General features: G+C 41.7%; 1 protein-coding gene across 2 annotated transcripts in view; it reads left to right on the top strand.

Annotated features, from left to right (window-relative positions):
* The window catches only part of LOC120914093 (discoidin domain-containing receptor 2-like), a 197,087-nt gene that overhangs the window by 135,692 nt on the left and 39,791 nt on the right, over positions 1 to 21,604 (top strand). For both annotated transcript variants that reach the window (XM_040324573.1, XM_040324572.1), the window contains 4 exons: positions 9,085 to 9,227; positions 10,180 to 10,282; positions 17,193 to 17,421; positions 18,989 to 19,136. In XM_040324573.1, coding sequence (XP_040180507.1) covers positions 9,164 to 9,227; positions 10,180 to 10,282; positions 17,193 to 17,421; positions 18,989 to 19,136 — 544 coding nt within the window. In that variant the 5' untranslated portion in view covers positions 9,085 to 9,163. The remainder of the gene's footprint in view (positions 1 to 9,084; positions 9,228 to 10,179; positions 10,283 to 17,192; positions 17,422 to 18,988; positions 19,137 to 21,604) is intronic.

Genomic DNA, 21,604 nt, shown 5'->3' with positions numbered 1-21,604 from the left:
AGAAAAATTGGACGGTTTACTGCGGTTATTAGTCATAGATAATAACACTAATATTCTCTCAAGAGATCAGACTGCAGGAGAGTCCTGTCATGCTGTCTACATCCTATCATTGATAGCATCAAAAAATAAAACAGATGCTAGATCTGTCTGTGTGATGGTTGTTTGCCATTTCTCAACAGTTAATTTAAATATGGACAGGAAAGAGATTAAATGACACTTTGCTACAATGTAAAGTAGTGAGTGTACAGCTTGTATAATAGTGTAAATTTGCTGTCATCTCAAAATAACTCAACACACAGCCATTAATGTCTAAACCGCTGGCAACAAAAGTGATTACACCCCTAAGTGAAAATGTCTAAATTGGGCCCAATTAGCCATTTACCCTACCCGGTGTCATGTGACTCATTAGTGTCACAAGGTGTGAATGGGGAGCAGGTGTGTTAAATTTGGTGTTATCGCTCTCACTCTCTCATACTGGTCACTGGTAGTTCAACATGGCCCCTCACGGCAAAGAACTCTCTTAGGGTCTGAAAAAAAGAAGTGCTACTCTACATAAAGCTGGCCTAGGCTATAACTGAGCTGCTGCATTGTGAATAGACCATACAGCTGCTTAACATGACAGGATCCACTCAGAACGGGCCTCGCCATGGTCGTCTAAAGAAATTGAGTGCACATGCTCAGCGTCATATGCAGAGGTTGTCTTTGGGAAATAGACGTATGAGTGCTACCAGCATTGCTGCAGAGGTTGAATGGGTTGGGGGGGGGGGGGGGGGGGGGTCAGTGCTCAGACCATACGCCACACACTACATCAAACTGGTCTGCATTGCTATCATCCCAGAAGGAAGCTTATTTGGTTCAGATGGTGTCAAGCGTGTGTGGTGGCAACCAGGTTGAGGAGTACAAAGACAAGTGTGTCTTGTCTACAGTCAAGCATTGTGGTGGGAGTGTCATGGTCTGGGGCTGCATGAGTGCTGCCGGCACTGGGGAGCTTCAGTTCATTGAGGGAACAATGAATGCCAACATGTACTGTGACATACTGAAGCAGAGCATGATCCCCTCTCTTCGGAGACTTGGCCGCAGGACAGTATTCGAACATGATAACGACCCCAAACACACCTCCAAGACGACCACTGCCTTACGAAGCTGAGGGTAAAGGTGATGATGATAAACTGGCCAAGCATGACTCTAAACCTAAACCCTATTGAGCATCTGTCGGTCATCCTCAAATGGAAGGTTGAGGGAGCGCAAGGTCTCTAACATCCACCAGTTCCATGATGTCATAATGGAAGGTGGAGGAGCGCAAGGTCTCTAACATCCACCAGCTCCATGATGTCGTAATGTTTGTGTGGATAGAGAAATAGTTTTTTTATCTGATTGAAAAAAATAAAACTGCAGTTTAGCTTTAGGCAAACTATGAAGAAGTCATATGGAAAAAAAATTAAAGAGTTAATGTATATCTAAAACCATTTTTTTTTCTGGTAGATTCCCAGGATTATTTTTCCAATAATTTCCCCACAGCCAGGTACACAATACAGATCACTCTTCAGACTCATTAACCAGTCTAGGGGTATGCCTTTTTGATGCTGTAATGAGAACTTGAAAAAGTAGAGGATAATTGTGAGATACTCCAATAACCTTTAGAAGCAACCTGAGGACACTGAACTTTCTCCTTTAAATCTGTGAGCCAAGTCCTTACACAAGTAAATGATGGTCCGAGCTTTGTAGTAGCAACCTTAGGAGATTCATCTTCCTCTTAGAAATCCGAGCAAATTCTTTTCACCAGGAATTTAAAGACTGAGCTCTTCAGGACACCAGACACAGTGGGCCAGATTCAGATACAAGATACAACAGTGTATCTCCTGATACGCCGTCGTATCTCTGATTGCGGGCCGTCGTATCTATGCGCCTGATTCAGAGAATCAGTTATGCATAGATATCCCTAATATCCGACTGATGTGTCTTAAACCGTCGTATCTTAGGCTGCATATTCACGCTGGCTGCTAGGTGGCGCTTCCGTATAGTTACGCGAGGAATATGCAAATTAGGTATTTACGCCGATTCAGAAACGTACGTCCCGCCGGCGCATTTTTTTACGTCGTTTACGTTAGGCTTTTTTTGGCGTATAGTTACCCCTGCTATATGAGGCGTAGCTAATGTTAAGTATGGCCGTCGTTCCCACGCCGAGTTTTGAAATTTTACGTAGTTTGCGTAAGTCGTTCATGAATAGGGCTGTACGTCATTTACGTACACTTCGAATCCAATACGTGATTGTGGCGTACTTTAGAGCAATGCACACTGGAATATTTTACGGACGGCGCATGCGCCGTTCAAAAAAAAACTTCAAAAACGCGGGGTCAAGTAAAATTTAATTAAAACATGCCCCCAACATCCCCATTTGAATTAGGCGGGCTTACTCTGCCACACATACGTTACGCCGCCGTAACTAAGGGAGCAAGTTCTTTCTGAATACAGAACTTGCGCCCAAAGTTACAGCGGCGTAACGTATCAGAGATACGTTACGCCAGCAGAAAGATCCACTGATCTTTCTGAATCCAGCCCATTGACTCTAGCATAAGAGGGATGGCTGCAGCACACAGCCTCAAGGATCTATCACAGGTGTCTGTACTCAAAAATGTCCTTGGATAATTGGTTGCCTCCTTCCAATATCTCCCAGACACTTCCTTCCAGTGATACCAGGCTAGATCCTCAGACAACAGCCCTTCAGTCAGCTTCAGCAAACCCTAAGCAAAGTAGGCCTTGATGAACCACAGACTGTTAGAAATTCTGGGCCAGATTCACAGCAGAAATACGCTGGCGTATCTACTGATACGCCGGCGTATTTTCAAATTTGCCGTGTCGTATCTTGATTTGGAATCCTCAAACCAAGATACGACGGCTTTTGGCATAGATCCGACAGGCGTACGGCTTCGTACGCCTTCGGATCGTAGGTGTAATTCTCCGGCGGCCGCTGGGCGGAGTTTGCGTCGTTTTGCAGCGTCGGGTATGCAAATTAGCTGTTTACGGCGATCCACGAAGGTACGGGCGTTCGTCGCATTCTCTTACGTCGTCGCTAGTCGGTTTTTCCCGTTGCAATCTTAAGCCTGCTATTTTATGGCTTAGATTTAGACCAGCCATGTTAAAGTATGGCCGTCGTTCCCGCGTCGAATTTCAATTTTTTTTTTTTTTGCGTAAGACGTCCGGGAATACAAAAGTACGTTACGCACGTCGCCGTTCAAAAAACATGTCGGGGCGCCGTAATTTCGCGCAAAGCACGGCGGGAAATTTTCACACGGAGCATGCGCAGAACGTTCGGCGCGGGAGCGCGCCTAATTTAAATGGTACACGCCCCATTTGAATTAGGCGGGCTTGCGCCGGACGGCTTTACGTTACACCGCCGTAAGTTTACATGCAAGTGCTTGGTGAATCAGGCACTTGCGCTGAAAAGTTGCGGCGGTGCAACGTAAATGAGTTACATTATGCCGCAGCGCAGGTACATGAATCTGGCCCTCTGTATCTAACCCTACAGAACAAGAGAGTGCACAGTCCACATGGTCTTTGCTGCTTAAAGTGTAAAGCCGCATACACACGACCATTTTTCATGTCATGGAAAAAAACAAAGTTTTTCTCAACGTGATTCTTGTCAAGCCTGCCTTGCATACACACGATTGTGAAAAAAAAATGCTTGAGCAAAGCACGGTGACATACAACACGTACGACGGCACTATAAAGGGGAAGTTCCATTCGATTGACGACACCCTTTGGGCTGATTATGCAAATTTGCCTTCTCATAACCTGCTTCTGAGCATGCACGTTTTTTTCGTTAAAGCCTACACACGATCGCTTTTCACAACCTGAAAAACGGCGACGTGAAAAACGACGAGAAAAAATAGAGCATGTTCTAAATTTTTAATGCCCATTTTTCACATCGAGAAAATTAGTTATGCCACGTACACACGACCGTTTTCATGACGAGAAAAATGCTATTTTTTAAATTGGTCATTAAAAACGACCGTGCACGGTCGTTTTTAATGACCAATTTAAAAAATAGCATTTTTCTCGTCATGAAAACGGTCGTGTGTACGTGGCATAACTATTTTTTTTTAGTTTTGGATAGAGTGCAGATGGATTAGAACACCTGTCAGGTTTTTATTGCTGACTGTGCCCCTGTTAGGGGATTCACCTTCTCTAATTGTCCTGTTTACTATTATCACTGAAAGTGAAATTAAAAGAAAATACCAAATTTCGGGTTGTCCCCAGAAAAGTAATTGCGGGGAAATCTTCCAATGGGGACACTAGTTTCGGCCTCCCAGGTGATCACCATTGATTGTTTTTTACCACCCCTCCTCATTAGCGATGGTTGGTCACAGGTGAAGGTGGATCACATGACTGGTTCAGGTTTGGTTTAGGGGTGTATATATTTGAGTTGTGTACCATTTTTGTTTTAGCTATGACTACGCGCTGATACCCCAGTGCGAAACGCGTCAACTATCCACCCCACTGTCTGCTGTGACTTGTAGTGCTGTTTCCATTTTTTACCATTAAAAGCAACATTTTAAGAATTTTGTGGAAGTGCGGCTATCCAGTCTTTTTCTCCAGTCTTCGCTCCGTGCATTGCCTGCACCCACGCTTCTGAGAGGACACTGATTGCTGAGTGCACTCACCTGGAGCGGCAGTTTCCCTTTTCTCTACTAGTTTCGGTGACCTGAGGGTCCCTAAGAGATCCCTTTAATTTGCATGGATTTCCTTTCACTTCCTGTTTGGCTATTTGACAGGAAGGGAAATCTTCACAATGGGATACAGATGATGAAAACAAATCTGACAGGGGTTATAACCCTCCCTTGCTATATCCAAAATGAACAAAAAAAGTTTGCCTATAGTTCTACTTTAGCTGTAACTGTAATCGGCACCTGTTGCCGTATTGCGCTCCATGCTGGAGCGCATACGGCGCCCGCGCGATGATGTCACTGCCCGGCGCTGCGTGCGTTCCAGTTTGGAACGCGGAAGTGCCGAGCGTAATCAACGCTCATTCGGCACACTTGCCTCTCACCTATAAACAGAACACCGTGTAATACAAAAAAAAAAAAAAAAACGCAGAGGTGATCAAATACCACTAAAAGAAAGCTCTATTTGTGGGAAAAAAAGGACGCCAATTTTGTTTGGGAACCACGTCGCATGACCGCGCAATTGTCAGTTAAAGCGCTGCAGTGGCAAAAAGGGGCAAGGTCCTTAACCTGCATATTGGTCCGGGTCTTAACCGGTTAATGATAGGGGGGGTTAATAAACTAGAATATCATTAGTCTATATATTTAAATATCATACAAAAAATATACAGTAGTTTTTATTGTATTATGTATTTTACCATGAAAGAACACTCTTTCCATTTTTTACTAGCTCCTGTATAAAGCCAAAAGGTTCAGAGAAAAAGGCCAAAACTCCCACTTAGCACTTTTGAAAGATTTTATTAAGCAATTTACCTTCATGTAATAATGTTTGATACATTTTTTCTAAGGTATACTGTATAGATGACCTGGAGTGACGTTTTTTTAGATTGGCAGCAAAAGATACGGTGCAGCTTTCCTGCCACCTAGTGGCTGCAAAAAACGTTTGTGTGATAAAAGAGGGAAGGATTGCATCATACATGTTTATAATAGCTGACCAATTTATATTAGAGGTTTGCACAATGGAAATAAGCTCGAATCACCACCCCCCACATGCCCCCAACAGGGGTCTATTACTATTTAACCTACTAGCTGAATCTGCTTTTTATGCTGTACTTGGCTTTCGTGTAACTGATACGTTCTTACTGTACTCTCTCTTAACTTCTAACTTGCCTTGTTTCAAAGCATTATTTTTCAGTATACTTTTCTTTCTGCCACCAAATGAATATAATATAGTAACAAGTCCTATTTGCAATCTCGGAAACACCCAATAAGAGGACAGTATGCGACCAGTCTAAACTACGTGGCATGTTCACTAATGCCAGGAGCCTGGCGGACAAGATGAGAGAACTAGAGATACTTTTTTAGATTTTGTGGGAATTACAGAGACCTGGTTCAACAGCCCTCATGATTGGCTGGCAACCATTCAAGGGTATTCCCCTTTATCGCAGGAATAGAGAGGGTAAAAAAGAGGAGGGGGTATTATGCCTGTATATCAAGAATAATGTACAAGTGATTGTGAGAGATGACATCAATAAGGGAGCTAAGGAGGAGGTGGAATCATTATGGGTAGCGTTCCAAAGGGATGAATTTAAGGTGAAAGTAATACTGGAAGTATGTTATAGACCCCCTAACCTGAGGCAGAAGGGGGAGATGGATCTCCTATCACAATTTGGATTAGCAGCAAGGATGGGAAGTGTTATCATAATGGGGGATTTTAATTATCCAGACATAGACTGGGTGGAGGGAACCACGCATTAGTCTAAGGCCTAGCCAGTTCCTAAATGTCTTGCAGGAGAATTTTATGGGTCAGATGGTAGACGCACCAACTAGAAACAAGGCATTACTAGATCTACTAATTACCAACAATACAGACCTGATCACAGATGTGGAAATACGGGGGAAATTTAGGAAACATCGATCACAGGTCAATTAGCTTCAGTATAAATCACACAAATAGAAAACACAAGGGGAACAAAAAGACACAAAATTTCAAAAGAGCCAACTTCCCTAAACTACGAACCTTGCTAGAAGATATAAATTTGGATAAAATCTTAGAAACAAAGAACACAGAGGAGAGATGGTTTGCTTTAAGAGCATATTAAAGAAGGGTATTAGCCAGTGCATCCCATTGGGAAATACATTTAAAAGAGTGGTTAGCTTTACTCTAATGTAAAAATGCATATAAAAGTAAAGGAGAAGGCCTTAAAAAAAAACAAAGCTGAGGGATCATCATCATAAGCATTCAGACTTTAGAAAATAATGCAACAAGATATGTAGGGTGCAATTTGGGCAGCTAAGATAGAACACGAAAGACACATAGCGGAGGAGAGCAAAACACATCCCCAAAAATGATTTAAGTATATAAACAGTAAAAGAGGGAGGACAGACCATATTGGCCCCATAAAGAATGAGGAAGGACATCTGGTTACAAAGGATGTGGAGATAGCGAAGGTATTGAATTTATTCTTCTCTTCAGTCTTCACAAGGGAATCGGGGGGGGGGGGGGGCTTTAGTAACCAAAACTAAAGTGTTTGACCTCATGACACATCACAGGAAACACCCTCATGCCTAACAGAGGACCGAATTAGAAATAGACTTGGGAAACTTAACATTAATAAATCACCGGGACCAGATGGCTTGCACCCGAGGGTACTTAGGGAACTCAGTCAAATAATTGCCAGACCATTGTTCCCAATTTTTACTGACAGTCTACTGACTGGAATGGTACCAGCTGATTGTAGAAAAGCCAAAGTAGCACCAATATTTAAAAAATGACCTAAATACACCCCATGGAATTACAGACTAGTTATTCTAACATCCATAGTATGCAAGCTGTTGGAGGGGATGATAATGGACTATATACAAGATTTTAGAATTAAAAACGTTATCATTAGCAGTAATCAGCATGGATTCATGAAGAATCGTTTTTGCCAAACCAAACTATTAGCCTTCTATGAGTAGGTGAGCTGCGATTTAGATAAAGGAAGACCCGTAAACATGGTGTATCTGGATTTTTCTAAAGCACTTGACACAGTTCCTTATAAACATTTACTGTACAAAGTAAGGTGCATTAGCATGGACCATAGGGTGAGTACATGGATTGAAAACTGGCTACAAGGGTAAGTTCAAAGGGTGTTGATAAATGGGGAATACTCGGAATGATTACTAACACTAAGCTAAGCAGGGCAATAACTTCTCCGCAGGATGTGCAAACCTTGCAAGAAGATCTGAAGATCTGAAGAAGATCTGAACAAATTAATGGAGTGGGAAAATACATGGCAAATGAGGTTTAATGTAGAACATTTTCAAATAATGCTTTTGGCTGGCAAAAATATGAACGCAATCTACTCACTAGGGGGGGAACCTCTGTGGGAATCTAGGATGGAAAAGGACCTGGGGGTCCTAGTAGATGATAGGCTCAGCAATAGCATGCAATGCCAAGCTACTGCTAACAAAACAAACAGAATATTGGCATACATTAAAAAAAGGGGATTAACTCCAGGGATAAAGCGATAATTCTTCCACTCTACAAGACTCCTATGCCGCGTACACACGATCGGTCCATCCGATGAGAATGGTCTGATGGACCGTTTTCATCGGTCCAAACCGATCATGTGTGGGCGCCATCGGTTATATAACCATCGGTTGAAAAAAAGCCAACTTGTTTTAAATTTAACCGACGGATTCCTAACCGATGTGAAAAAAACGATCATTAGTAGGCACAACCATCGGTTAAAAATTCACGCATGCTCAGAATCAAGTCGACGCATGCTTGGAAGCATTGAACTTCGTTTTTTTCAGTACGTCGTTGTGTTTTACGTCACCGCGTTCTAACACGATCGGTTTTTTAACCGATGGTGAGTAGGCACGGCGGACCATCAGTCAGCTTCATGGGTTTACCAATAAAAACGGTCCATCGGTCCGTTCTCATCGGATGGACCGATCGCGTGTACGCGGCATTAGAAGAAAAGAGGTTTAACCTTAACCTGCGTAGAGGGTTCTTTACTGTAAGAGCGGCAAGGATGTGGAATTCCCTTCCACAGGCGGTGGTTTCAGCAGGTGGCATCGATAGTTTAAAAAAACTATTAGAAAAGCACCTGAACGACCGCAACATACATGGATATACAATGTAATACTGACATATAATCACACACATAGGTTGGACTTGATGGACTTTTGTTTTTTTTCAATCTCACCTACTATGTAACTATATTTATTATGAGAAAAGAGGGCAGCAAAAAAAAACTAGTGTGTTTAGTCAACCATTCTGTGCATATGGCTTCTCTATGGTCTCCTTTGGGGAGTGTTCTTCGCCTGCATCTGTTGTGTAAAAGGTTGCCCCTCTTTCTGATCTTAGAAAGTTGAACACTATGGAGAATTGTATGTCAGTTTTCTTAGAACTAACTTTTTTTTTTTTTTGCAGAAATGTAGTTGCCTTGCGAGGACAGCGTACAAGAGAACTGGAAAGCGGGCGGAGTTTGTACTTGTCCGGCCTCCGCAGAATGTATCTCCGCCTCCTCCTGCTGACCCTGCTGACTGGACACTCGACATCTGAAGTTAGACTATGTGAGCGCTTTATAAGAAATATGATAGCCTAGGGCCCTGGTGCTCAACCTGCAGCCTTTTTGTGCGGCTCTCTGAACCCCTATAGGCACTAATCTGCTTTTCCCTCTTGCCTTATAATAATGATTCTAGCAGTCTTATGTAATTTGTCTCCTGAAGCTTCCCCCAGTCTCCAACAACCCCTTTAGCATCTTCACAGTATCTGAGGCTCCTGCAGCATGTCCGCAGTCTCTGACCATCTCCTGGATTATGTTTGCAGTCTCTGACCATCTATTGCGTCATGCCCATAGTTTTTGACTATATGCTGCTGTGTGTCTGCTTTCTTTAACACTAAACATTCACTGAATTTTATGTGCAGCCCTTTGGTGATATTTAGGTTGCAATTGAGCCCACCTCATCAAGACGTATGACCACCACTGGCCTAGGGTATAATAAAAAAAAACACTAGATGATATTGCATAAAACAATACTAGATGGTATAATGTGACATCATAAAGCATGTTACACATTGTTTATTACCAGGCCATTTTTCAGTTTTTAGTGTTGTGATAGTTTGGCTAACAATTACTGAGCCTTACAACACTGTACCCAAAATTAATTCTATATAATTGTTTTGAGTGGAATTTAATAACCACTGTTTTTTTTTTTTTCTAAAAAAAAATCATTATAAAGTAAAATTAAGACGAAACATTAAAAAAATAAAAAATAAAGTTTTCCTTACTGTAAATCATAGCAAATAAAAATGCCAGGACCATACAAAACCCTCCTACCAAAAAAGACTCCATGTTTAATGCAATTCAGAAAATGAGAGCATACACTTGGCTCACTTCGGTGAGCAACACAAATGCTCTTCTGTTTCCCCATTTTTAAAAGAGAATTGGGCCCCAGTTATATATACAGTATATATTGTAACAGCAACAAAGACTAGTTATATGTCTTGTTTTTATTTCTCCAGCTATATGTCGCTATGCACTAGGGATGTATGACCGGACAATTCGTGATGAGGATATCACTGCTTCTAGTCAGTGGTATGAGTCAACTGGACCACAGTTTGCAAGGTACGTCCTCTGCTGTATGCAGATGTTTGTGTAGATACATGCTTTCTTTTTTTTAAGAATCAACACTTTGGATCAAACTTCACCCAAATGGCACTTAAAATTAAAAGAGTTGGATAAAAAAATATATATATTTTTGTCTCTCTTGGAAGTTTCCCCTCCCTTCCTGTCCTGGTGATGTTGTCACAAGACAAGAAGTGGCAGGAAATTTACCCAATGTAGTCCTTGACAGCATTAAAAACACAATATAGGTCCCAACACTTCCTCGCTCCATACAGAAATAATAAAAAAATATATATATACAACATTATTTTCACATTCAAAGGGCAAGACTAACCAAGCATAATTAGGTTTTTGCGGGAGCAGACTTAAGATACGTAGGTGGAAATATTACATAATTTGTCGGACTAGTCCAATTTGTAGCCAATTGCAGCATCAGAATCTCTATAGGACAACCCTTAAAGGGGTTGTAAAGGTTTGTGTTTTTTCACCTTAATGCATTCTATGCATTAACCACTTCAGCCCCAGACCATTTTGCTGGTCAATGACCAGGCCACTTTTTGCGATTCGGCACTGCGTCGCTTTAACTGACAATTGCGCGGTCGTGTGACATGGCTCCCAAACAAAATTGGCGTCCTTTTTTTCCCACAAATAGAGCTTTCTTTTGGTGGTATTTGATCACCTCTGTGGTTTTTATTTTTTGCTCTATAAACAAAAATATAGCGACAATTTTGAAAAAAAAAATAATATTTTTTACTTTTTGCTGTAATAAATATCCCCAAAAATATATAAAAAAAAGTTTTTTTTCCTCAGTTTAGGCCGATACGTATTCTACATATTTTTCATAAAATGAATCGGAATAAGCGTTTATTGATTGGTTTGCGCAAAAGTTATATCGTCTACAAAATAGGGGATCGTTTTACGGCATTTTTATTAATATATATATTTTTTTACTAGTAATGGCGGCGATCAGCAATTTTGATCGGTACTGCGACCTTATGGCAGACACTTTTGACACATTGTTGGGACCATTGGCATTTTTATAGCGATCAGTGCTATAAAAATGCATTGATTACTGTAAAAATGCCACGGGCAGGGAAGGGGTTAACACTAGTGGGCGAGGAAGGGGTTAATTATGTTCCCTAGGTGTGTTCGAACTGAAGGGGGGTGGGACTGACTAGGGGAAATGACAGATCGCTGTTCATACATTGTATGAACAGACAAACAGTAATTTCTCCCCCTGACAGGACCCGGAGCTGTGTGTTTACACACACAGCTCCCGGTTATCGCTCTGTAACGAGCGATCGCGGGTGCCCAGCGGTGATCGCACCCGCCGGGCACGTGCGTCAGCACCAGGGGCGAGCAGGGGACGCGCGCGTGCCTCCGGCGGCGTGCACGCGTCCCTAATGGCTGAAGTGCGAAATGACGTACACCTACGTGATTTCACGCAGCCGAGCCGACCTGCCTCCGTATAACAGCGGCAGCTGGTCGGCTAGTGGTTAAGGTGAAAAAACACCTGGCAGTCACCAGTCCCCCACTTACCTGAGCCTATTCATCTCCTTGGCAAGTCCCCGCTGTCCTCCTCTCCACAGAGTCCCAGCTTTGATTGGATAGATTGATAGAAGCGCAGCCATTGGCTGTCAGTCAAATCCAATGAAGCGGGCGTTGGGGGGCAGAGCCGAGTCATACACTCGGCGTCTGTGGACGCCAAATAAATGACTAAGAGCCCTTCTTCTAGGGGGTTATCTAATGCTGGGATGAGCCGCGAGAGCCGTCGAGGGACCCCAGAAGAGGATGTTCGGGGCCACTCTGTGCAAAACGACCTGCACAGTGGAGGTAAGTTTGTTATTTAAAAAAATATATATATATATTTAGTATCACTTTAAGTGCAGAGTGGGTCAGAAATGATTAGACTGACACTACCTAAAGTGTCGGGTTCTTTGCATAATTGCAGACTTCAGGGGAAGAGCAGCTTTGATAGTCTCAGGCAGTAAGACTGACATTCTGTTTTGGATAGCATGGAGAGGGATTAGAACACCGGGCAGGTTTTCATTGCTGTATGTGCCCCTGATAATGAGATTCACTCCCTCTATTTGTCCTGTTACTGATATCTCCAAGAGTGAAAGTGATGGAAAATTCAAAAATTTGGATTGTCACCAGAACAGGAATAAAAGAAAAATCTTCCAATGGGGAACCTAGTTCTGGTGTTCCTGGTGACAACCATGGATTCCTTCCCTTTGGAAAGGCTTCCTCCATTTCCTGTTTTGTCTATGTGACAGGAAGTGAAGGAAAATCCCCAATGGGACACAGACAGCAACAAAAAAAATGGCAGGTTACAACCCTCCCACTCTCCTTTATTCTAGCCATAATGCAAACAAGTTTTGCTTTTAGTTCTTTGTTTCCACCTTAATCATGTGACAAGGTCTATTAAATGGGTTGGCTATGGGGCCCCATCACACCTAGTCTAAGTGAGAGACATGGGAAGCTGCTGCCGATCATGCTGAAACACTTCTAGTAGAGTGTGCTGTTATACCTTCTGAAATTGCCAATCCTTTGGACCTGTTGGCTAAAGGAGATAACTTTGCCTAACCAGGTTATCATCCTTCTTAAAGCCTTTTTACTTTTGTGGGCTCCAGATGGAACCACAAACAGATGCTCCATGGACCGAAATTCTGACATAGCGTCAATATAAGATGGTAAAGTTCTACCAATATCCAGAGGACTAATTTGTCAATTTTTTGAGAAAGGGGTGGGAAGAACTATTTCTTGCCACCTTTGGAAATTCAAAGCTACTTTAGGCACCAACCCCATTATTGGAACGAGAACCACCCTGTCAGCCAGGTATGTAGTAAAGGGCTCTTTACGCCCTAAGGCCGCTATTTCTGAAACCCTTTTGGCTGATTTTACCAACAACAGAAAGGCAGTCTTTAGCGTGAGATCAAATTTGATGACTGAATCTGGCCGAAGCTAGAAGCTCCAACACCACTGGAAGATCCCACTTTGTCAATAATAGGGTTCTTGAAGGCCTAAGCTTTACTATGGCATTAAAGAATTGCATGACTAACACATTAGCCACCCACTGAATTTCTTTAAAAACTGAGATAGCTGACACATGGCCTTCGAGTGTACTTGCACTCAAGCACATATCCAGGCCATTTTGAGGTGAGTCCAAAATGTGGCAGACGTGCAGGATATCTGATGAAAAGTTTTGTGAGTCTGCAAACTGGAGGAATTTTAGCCAGATCCTATTATAGGCGCTATTTTTACTATTTTGCCCCAACCAAACTTCTCTGAAGTCAAGGTTACTAGGACTTGGTGTGACATGAGTAGCAGCCTGTTTTGATGCAGCAAAAGTATATTGTTTAATGGTAGATGCATATGCCAAGTTCCCAGAGACGAGCGACTAAGGCTAGGAGCACGTTTGTAAAGACCCTAGGAATCATAGTTAACCCAAAGTGTAGGCATAAGAACTGGTAGTGAAGTAGGCCAACCGTGAAATGCAAGAACTTCTGGAACTGTGGGGCAATCGGAAAATGGAAATATGTGCCTTTAGATCCAGTTTGCCTGCCTTACTATATTCAGAATCATCTTCAAATGATACTTTTATATGAACCTGTTGAAATTCTTCAGGTCTATTACAGGCCTCCACCCTCTCATCTTTTTCTGGAACATAAAAAGCAGAGAGTACCTGAAAAGCACTCACCATGAGGAACCTCCTTTATAGCCTCCTCCAGAAGCAGGGTCTCTACATATGATAAAAGGGGGCAACTTTGTCAGCACATGGAGGAACTCGAAACTTCCAAAAATTACTGAATCTGATGGTGTTTACTACCCAAAGGTCCTTGATCTCTTCCGCCCATACCTAACAAAAATTGAAGAGCCTGGCACCCACCTGGCAGACATGGGCAGATTCACCATTAAAAAGACTTCTGGAATTCCTGGCCCTTCTTCCACTGGCTTAGGAGGAATCTGTAAAATGAGATCCTTTTTGACAAAGTAATCATCTATTGTGGAATAAATCTAGACTTGTCATATGTAGCCTTGGCTATCAGTGCATAAAGTTTGTTCCCGAAGAGGGATTGACCACCAAAGGGGATCCTACACCATCCTTTCTTTGACAAAGGATCTGCCACCCATGGGTTTAGCCACAAGGCTCATCTTCCCATTACTGCATTTAGCATAACACAGGAAAGTGTCAGATCGATAGATGCATCTGAATAAAACCTACAGTTAGCTTCAATTTATTGAAGGAGGCCAATATCTGAGATTTACTGAGATTGTCCAAAATAGCTGCCTCAGATCTCTCCAGCCAACTTCCATGGCTTTAAATACAGTCACCAATGCCACTGAGAGCTTACAGGACGCACCAGTCGTCAAATAGATCGTAAGATCTAGATCTATCTATCTATCTTGGACGTGACAGCATCATCAAGAGGCTATGTTTCATGACGGGCCAACCATATCAAGGCCGTGTCCACTAATGGCAGTTCATCCAGAAACTTGACATCTTCTCTTCTTAACATATATAACTTCATAAAGCAGTTCCTAAAATAGAAATTGAAATTCCCCTGTTTCCATTCCAATTCTATGATGTCTTTAATTTCTGCCATGAAAGTAAAATGTAAGCGCTCTTTATAAATGTGTTTAAAGTATCTCCTCTGCTTCCGCTGTGGTTCTAAAGCAGGATCTTCCCAGAGTAGAGCTTCTCTGATTTCTTTAAGGAAAGGCTGGACCAGTCAAACCCATCAAAACAGTTCTTCTCTTCCTCTGAGGAAGAATTGCCTTAAAAAAAGACCTTTCCACCCTCAGAGCATCTAGACCCCTAGTTTTTACCTAAGGACCCACCAACTGTGATCTTAATGCAGACGGTTGGAGTGGGAGCTGAATCTGATCCTCCTTCAATTTTAGTGTATCCCTAATAATAATAATAAGTAATTCATAATTTCCCTGCTGTTGGCTTCTCTACCTCTGGTAGATCCTCCATGCACTGGGGTTAAAGAAAGGAACGCCAGGCTGAGGTGGGGGCTCAAATTTATGAGTTAAGGTCCTGATTAGTGCAGGGGGTGCGCAGGGCCTACACAGCTGTGTGCTGACATGAAGCCATCAATGAAAGTTATTTGTGTTTATTTTATGAATAAATATGAATGATAATCCGCATATCTGGGCAATTAACCTCAGGTTTGACAAAAGTTCCCATGGCTTTGTGTAAAATAAAAAAGGTCCTATCAAGGTCACAGACCTATCCCTTATATGTCAGAATAAAAGTGGGCTGCAGCCATCCGCCATCTGTCCTCTAAGTCCAGTCTTCATAAGAATGCACCAACCAGAAGCCAATCACAGAATTAGAAAATTCACAGGACATGGTCAAGCAGTAGTCCAACAGAAAAAGTAACGTATATTTTGCTGACTGATAAGGATTTGTTCACTCAAAATACAATAAATATGAAAGGTTGAGTGTCTCTGATTTAAATCATTAATTAAATTCCATTTTGACTGCATTAGTGTATACTGATCTGCCAGGCTTTGCACAACTCACAATGTAAAGAGTAATTTTATCTTTGGGAAAGAATTGAATGTCAGTTGGGAAGAATGATGTAAATGAACTCTAGCATTTAAAGTATATGTGAACCCTTATGCCCTGTACACACAATCAGTTTTTGCGACAGGAAAACCATGTTTTTTTTTGCAGGAAAATGGCTGAAACTTGTCTTGCATACACACAGTCACACAAATCTTGTCTGAAATTCCGAATGTTAAGAACGCGGTGACGTACAACACGTATGACGAGCCGAGATCAATGAAGTTCAATAGGCAGTTCGGACCGCCATTCCCGACAGGAATTTTTCCTGTCACGGAAATTGAGATCCTGCTCTCAATCTTTTCTTGGTAGGAATTCTCACAGAAAAAGTGTGATGGAGCATACACAGGGTCGGTCGGAATTCCTGACAAAAAGCTCACATCACACTTTTCTTGTCGGGAAAACTGATCGTGTGCACGAGGCATAACCTTGTAAAACAACCCATGCACCGATCATGCAGCCTCTTACCCATAAGCAGCCAACTAAGGCAGTATAACAGCTCCAGGCAGGATTAAGCAAATGATCTCCAAAGACCTCACTTCAGGATTCGACACTGCAGTGACACTTGCAGTCCTAGAGATGTCATATAGATCTCATATCTAATGCTAGAAGACCTGATCCCAAATGCATGTCCTAAATTAACACATCATGAAATGCAAGCGACACTGCCTCCAGGTCCACAGTGCTAAACTGATGACATGGGAAGGCTATTAGGCATCCAAAATGGTTTGCACATTTCGAGCCATTTTGGATGCCTAAAAGCCTTCCAATGTCATCAGTTGAGGACTGTGGACCTGGAGGCAGTCTGGCTTGCATTTCATGATGTGTTAATTTATGACATGCATTTTGGACCAGCTCTTCTAGAATTGGATTTCGGAGCCTTAAGGTCTATGAGATCTATATGACATCTCTAGGACTACAAGTGTTACTGCACTGTTGGATCCTGAAGTGGGGACTTTGGAGATGATTTGCTTAATCTTGCCTGGAGTGGTTATACTGCGCTATTTGGCTGCTTATGATTTAGCCAAATCTCTTGATAAGAGGCTGCACGATTGGAGTGTCGGTGCTGGTGGAGAATTCTTCTGCAATGTTTATTTCTTCATCATATAACAACCACTCAAGTGTATGGACTAACTACATCCACTTTTGGATTCCACCATTTCAGAGACTCTTTATTGACATTTACATGTGTTTGCATGATTGTGTGACTGGTAAATACTATTTTGCATCTTATTGAATCACATTATATGTTACTTTTAGGTAAGAAAACCTGAAACGTCATACGGTGACCTTGTTTCTAGAGCTCCAGTAAAGTTGTATTCTGTTCTTCCACAGGCTTCAACGGGAGGAAGGTGATGGAGCTTGGTGCCCCGCGGGTTTGCTTCAGCCAGAAGATGTCCAGTTCTTACAAATACATCTACACAAACTGTATTTCATCACATTGATTGGAACGCAAGGACGTCATGCTCGAGCTACTGGTAAGGAATTTGCCAGATCCTACCGTGTGGATTACAGCCGAAATGGAGATAGATGGCTCTCATGGAAGGACCACCAAGGCCAGCAGGTGAGACAAAGGGAAGCATTATTATAAGCAAAAAGATCATATTCTTCAATAACATGTTTTGTGGCCACAAAATCACATGAACACGCAATACCTTACAGTTTGGCGCAGTGCGATCTGAAAAAAGTAGTTATTGCACTACTTTTTTCACATTTCAGTGCATTCTGCAGCCCTGTTAAAACCAGACCACATGGGAACGTGCATGTTATACCATGTTGTTTTTGTTCAGTCTGAAATCTGCCTAAACTAACACCTTGAAATGTGAACTGAAAAAAAAAAAAAAAAAACACGATAAAGCATGATCTAATTTGCTCCAATGGGTGGAAAAAAATCCTTCCTTATCCCCCAAGAGGCAATCAGATATTCCCAGAGTCAACTATAGCTATAAATATTAGTATCCAGTTATATTATGTGCATTTAGGAAAGAATCCAGGCCTTGAGGAAGTTTATTCCACATTTTCACAGCATCTTCCCAGCATATGGTTTAACTATGTCTACTGTATTAACCATGCATGGTGTTTGAAAGACCCTGAAGGCACAATCTATATCTTTCTATCTGGCCCCTCAAACTACAACATGCATGGTCATATTTCTCTCAACAATACAGATTAGTTGAGTAAGACCCATGAAATTTCTGTATAGGTACAATGCCTTCTTCTCAAAGGGTACACTTCATTCTTCTGTTGCGCACATCATTGATCATGCCATGTAGGTTAAATATGAAACAAATACTGCAAATAGCTTTCAAAAATAATATTATCCAAACTACGACATCTTGTGCAATTTCTTTAACCGCAGAAAGGCCCTGAATCATTAACGCTGTATAGTGGAGACTGATCTATCACTCATCCTTGGCATAACTTCTGATAATTCTCATTAAGCCAAATTGAATGATGACCTTGCTGGTTTGTGAGCAATCAGCTAACTGAATTTCCCAATTAAATGTTTATTTCTTTACAAATAATACATTTCAGATGAAAAAGTAGCCTAGTAGCTAGTGAAAACGATAGCTTGCCATCTGACCCCTCTAAACACAACACGAATGATCATCTTGCTCTCAACAATATAGATTAGCTGAGTAAGACCCGTGGCATTTCTATGATGCCCATGTAGGAACAATGCCTTCTTCTCAAAGGGTACACCTCATTCTTCTGTTGCGCACAGTGATGACCATTCCTTAGTCATGTAGGCCAAATAAGAAACAAACACTGCGCACAACTTTTCAAAAATAATATTCAAACTACCACATCTTTCCTGATTCTTATAACCGTAGATAGGCCCTGAATTGTCACTGCTGTATAGTGGAGAGGGATATCGCACGTATCCTTGACATAACTTCTGATAATTCTCATTAAGCCAAATTGAATGATGACCTTGCTTGTTTATGAGTAACCAGCTAACTGAATTTCCCAATTAAATGTTTATTCTTTACAAATAATACATTTTTGATGGAGATGGGGTTGCTATTAGATGTGTGAAGGGAAATAAATAGAGATTACTGTCAATAAAAAAAACAAGAAATAGCTAGATAGATAGATAATATAAATATCACTGTGTCTTTTGTTCTCAGATAATCAAAGGCAATGTTGATGAATATGAAGTGGTCCTGAACGACCTAAGACCCCCAATTATTGCCAGTCACATCCGAGTCATCCCTGTCACCAAGGTCCCCATGACGGTGTGTATGAGGGTGGAGCTTTACGGTTGCGCCTGGAATGGTAAGTAGACTCAATTGTACTAGATACAAACCATTACAGTAAATATAATGGTTTTTAATCACTTTCATTTACATTTGAAAAAAAAAGTTTACAAACTTAAAATAATATTTTTAAAATGTTCTAAATATTTGTTTAAAATATTTCACATAGAAACATTAATTGCATTTTATATACAGTACATGATACTCAATTAAAAAAGAAAGCCCAAAACAATATATGGAATATTTGTATTCAGTGTTTCCTAATTACCTGACAAAAAAACAAGATGCCAAATTAAAATATAAAATTGCTGACATTCCCCCTCTCCATGCCACCCTGTCCACTTGCCAAGAGATAAAAGTAGGAGAATGTTCCAGTATTGGAATATATATTTGGAGGAGGTAATTGGACAGTTGCCAGAATAGACACGGTGCTCCAGTCCTTAAAGTGTTAAAAGAAATTTGAGAAGTATAAACTGGGCGGGTATTAGCCAACTCGGAATAATTAGGACCTTATTGGAGAAAGTAGGCCAGATTCATCAAGAGATACGACGGCGGATCTCCTGATCCGCCGTCGTATCTCTGAGATCCGACGGTCGGATCTATGCGACTGATTCATAAGAATCAGTTACGCATAGATCTCCCTTAGATCCGACTGGTGTAAGTGACTTACACCGTCGGATCTTAGGCTGCAATATCCCGCCGGCCGCTAGGTGTCGCTTCGTTTTTTTTACGCAAGGAATATGCAAATTCCGATTTCCGCCGATTCAGAAACTAACGCCCGCCCGTCGCTTTTTTTTATGTCGTTTGCGTTCGGCTTTTTCTGGCAGATAGTTACCCCTGCTATATGAGGGGTAGCTAATGTTAAGTATGGCCGTCGTTCCCGCGCCGAGTTTCAAATTTTTATGTTGTTTGCGTAAGTCGGTCTGGAATACGGATGGCCGCAATTTACGTTGCCGCCGAAAACAATGACGTCCTCGCGACGTCATTTTTGAGCATGCGCACTGGGAAATTTCGCCGGCCGGACATGCGCAGTTAAATCGGCGCGGGAACGCACCTGATTTAAATTGTACACTCCCCCTAGCCGCGGAATTTGAATTCCGCCGGGGGAGTTACGATCCGCCGGTGCAAGTTTCGAGGTAAGTGCTTTGTGAATAATGCACTAGCCTCGCAAAATTGCACCGGCGGATCGTAAATCACATAGATTACGCGGATCTAAAGATCCGCTAATCTATGTGAATCTAGCCCAGTGTGTCTATTATAGGCGAGCAAAGATAACAACAAAGTTTTATACAAAAATACAAATTTTATTTAAATAAATAAAAAAATTATAATAAAATAAATTTTTCCCTGATACAGTGCTGATGACAGAATTGTTTAGACGGAGATAGTGCTGGTTGCCAACATGTTTCACAATTAAGCGTCGTCAGGGCGCCGCATCCATCCATTTCTTCATCTAGTTATATACAAAACAAGGCATGTTACTAGTATATATTAACATTACAGGGTATGATACCATTTTACAATCTTAAATTCACTGGTAGTCTACTTAAGGTTTCATGCTCACCTAGTCTGTCGGATTTTTATATAGGGGCAGCATGAGGCAGCCTATGGATATCAAAGGCAACAACGATCATTCACATGAGGACATACAACTGATGGGAGCCAGACCCATCAGGTTGCTGTGGAGCTGCTGGACCTTATAAGCACCTATTGGGATATGTGGTTTCCAGTGTCTAGAAGTAATTTGTATAATAACAATTAATATAGTAATATAGATAGATTTACATGAAATGAATCTAATAAAAGAAACTATGCTGATTCTAATAATTATTAATTATTGAGGTACCTGCTGATTAGATAAATGGTACTCCACATATACAGGTACCGTATGTTTCACCCAAAAATTAGGTGGGTAGTTGCTATAGGAGGCCTGAGACTGGTGGAGGACTGGGGCCAGCGGATGGCGATGCTCTAAAATAAGAGATAATAATACAGAGTGTATAGAAATATGAGCTATATAATATGTGGATTCAACTCCTTTAAAAGGAAGAAGAAAGCAAAGTATTGTATTGCTATATGAAATAAAGTCAAATAAAACACTCTCCTATTTAGGCATTTCCATTACTGAGCCCTGCTTATTGCAAGGCACAGAGGGTATTTAATTCAAGTTAGGACTTAGAAGCCCCAGTAATCACTGTACCTTATAGAGGCGCTGTGTTAGGATACCCCACTCTGTAGTCCCCTCGTCTGCTGCCTTAATAGGACGCCAGGCGCACGCATCTGACATTCGTCCGTGCACGTCCTAAGTAGTGAGGTCCACCCGGAAATGAAGGGTCATTCCTGACCCCTGACATCACTTCCAGCGACTATTCCTAAGCGGCGCATGCGCAAATGGACCAAGGTAACGGTCATATCGCGCATGCGCCGCAATCCGCATCAAATGCGGGTCAGGATGCATGGAAGATGCTTGCTTCCCATCCTATTGGT

This window comes from Rana temporaria, chromosome 9, assembly GCF_905171775.1.
Source record: "Rana temporaria chromosome 9, aRanTem1.1, whole genome shotgun sequence".
NCBI classification, from domain to species: Eukaryota; Metazoa; Chordata; class Amphibia; order Anura; family Ranidae; genus Rana; species Rana temporaria.
Note: the sequence above shows the minus strand (reverse complement) of the source record. Positions and strands in the feature narration are given on the sequence as shown.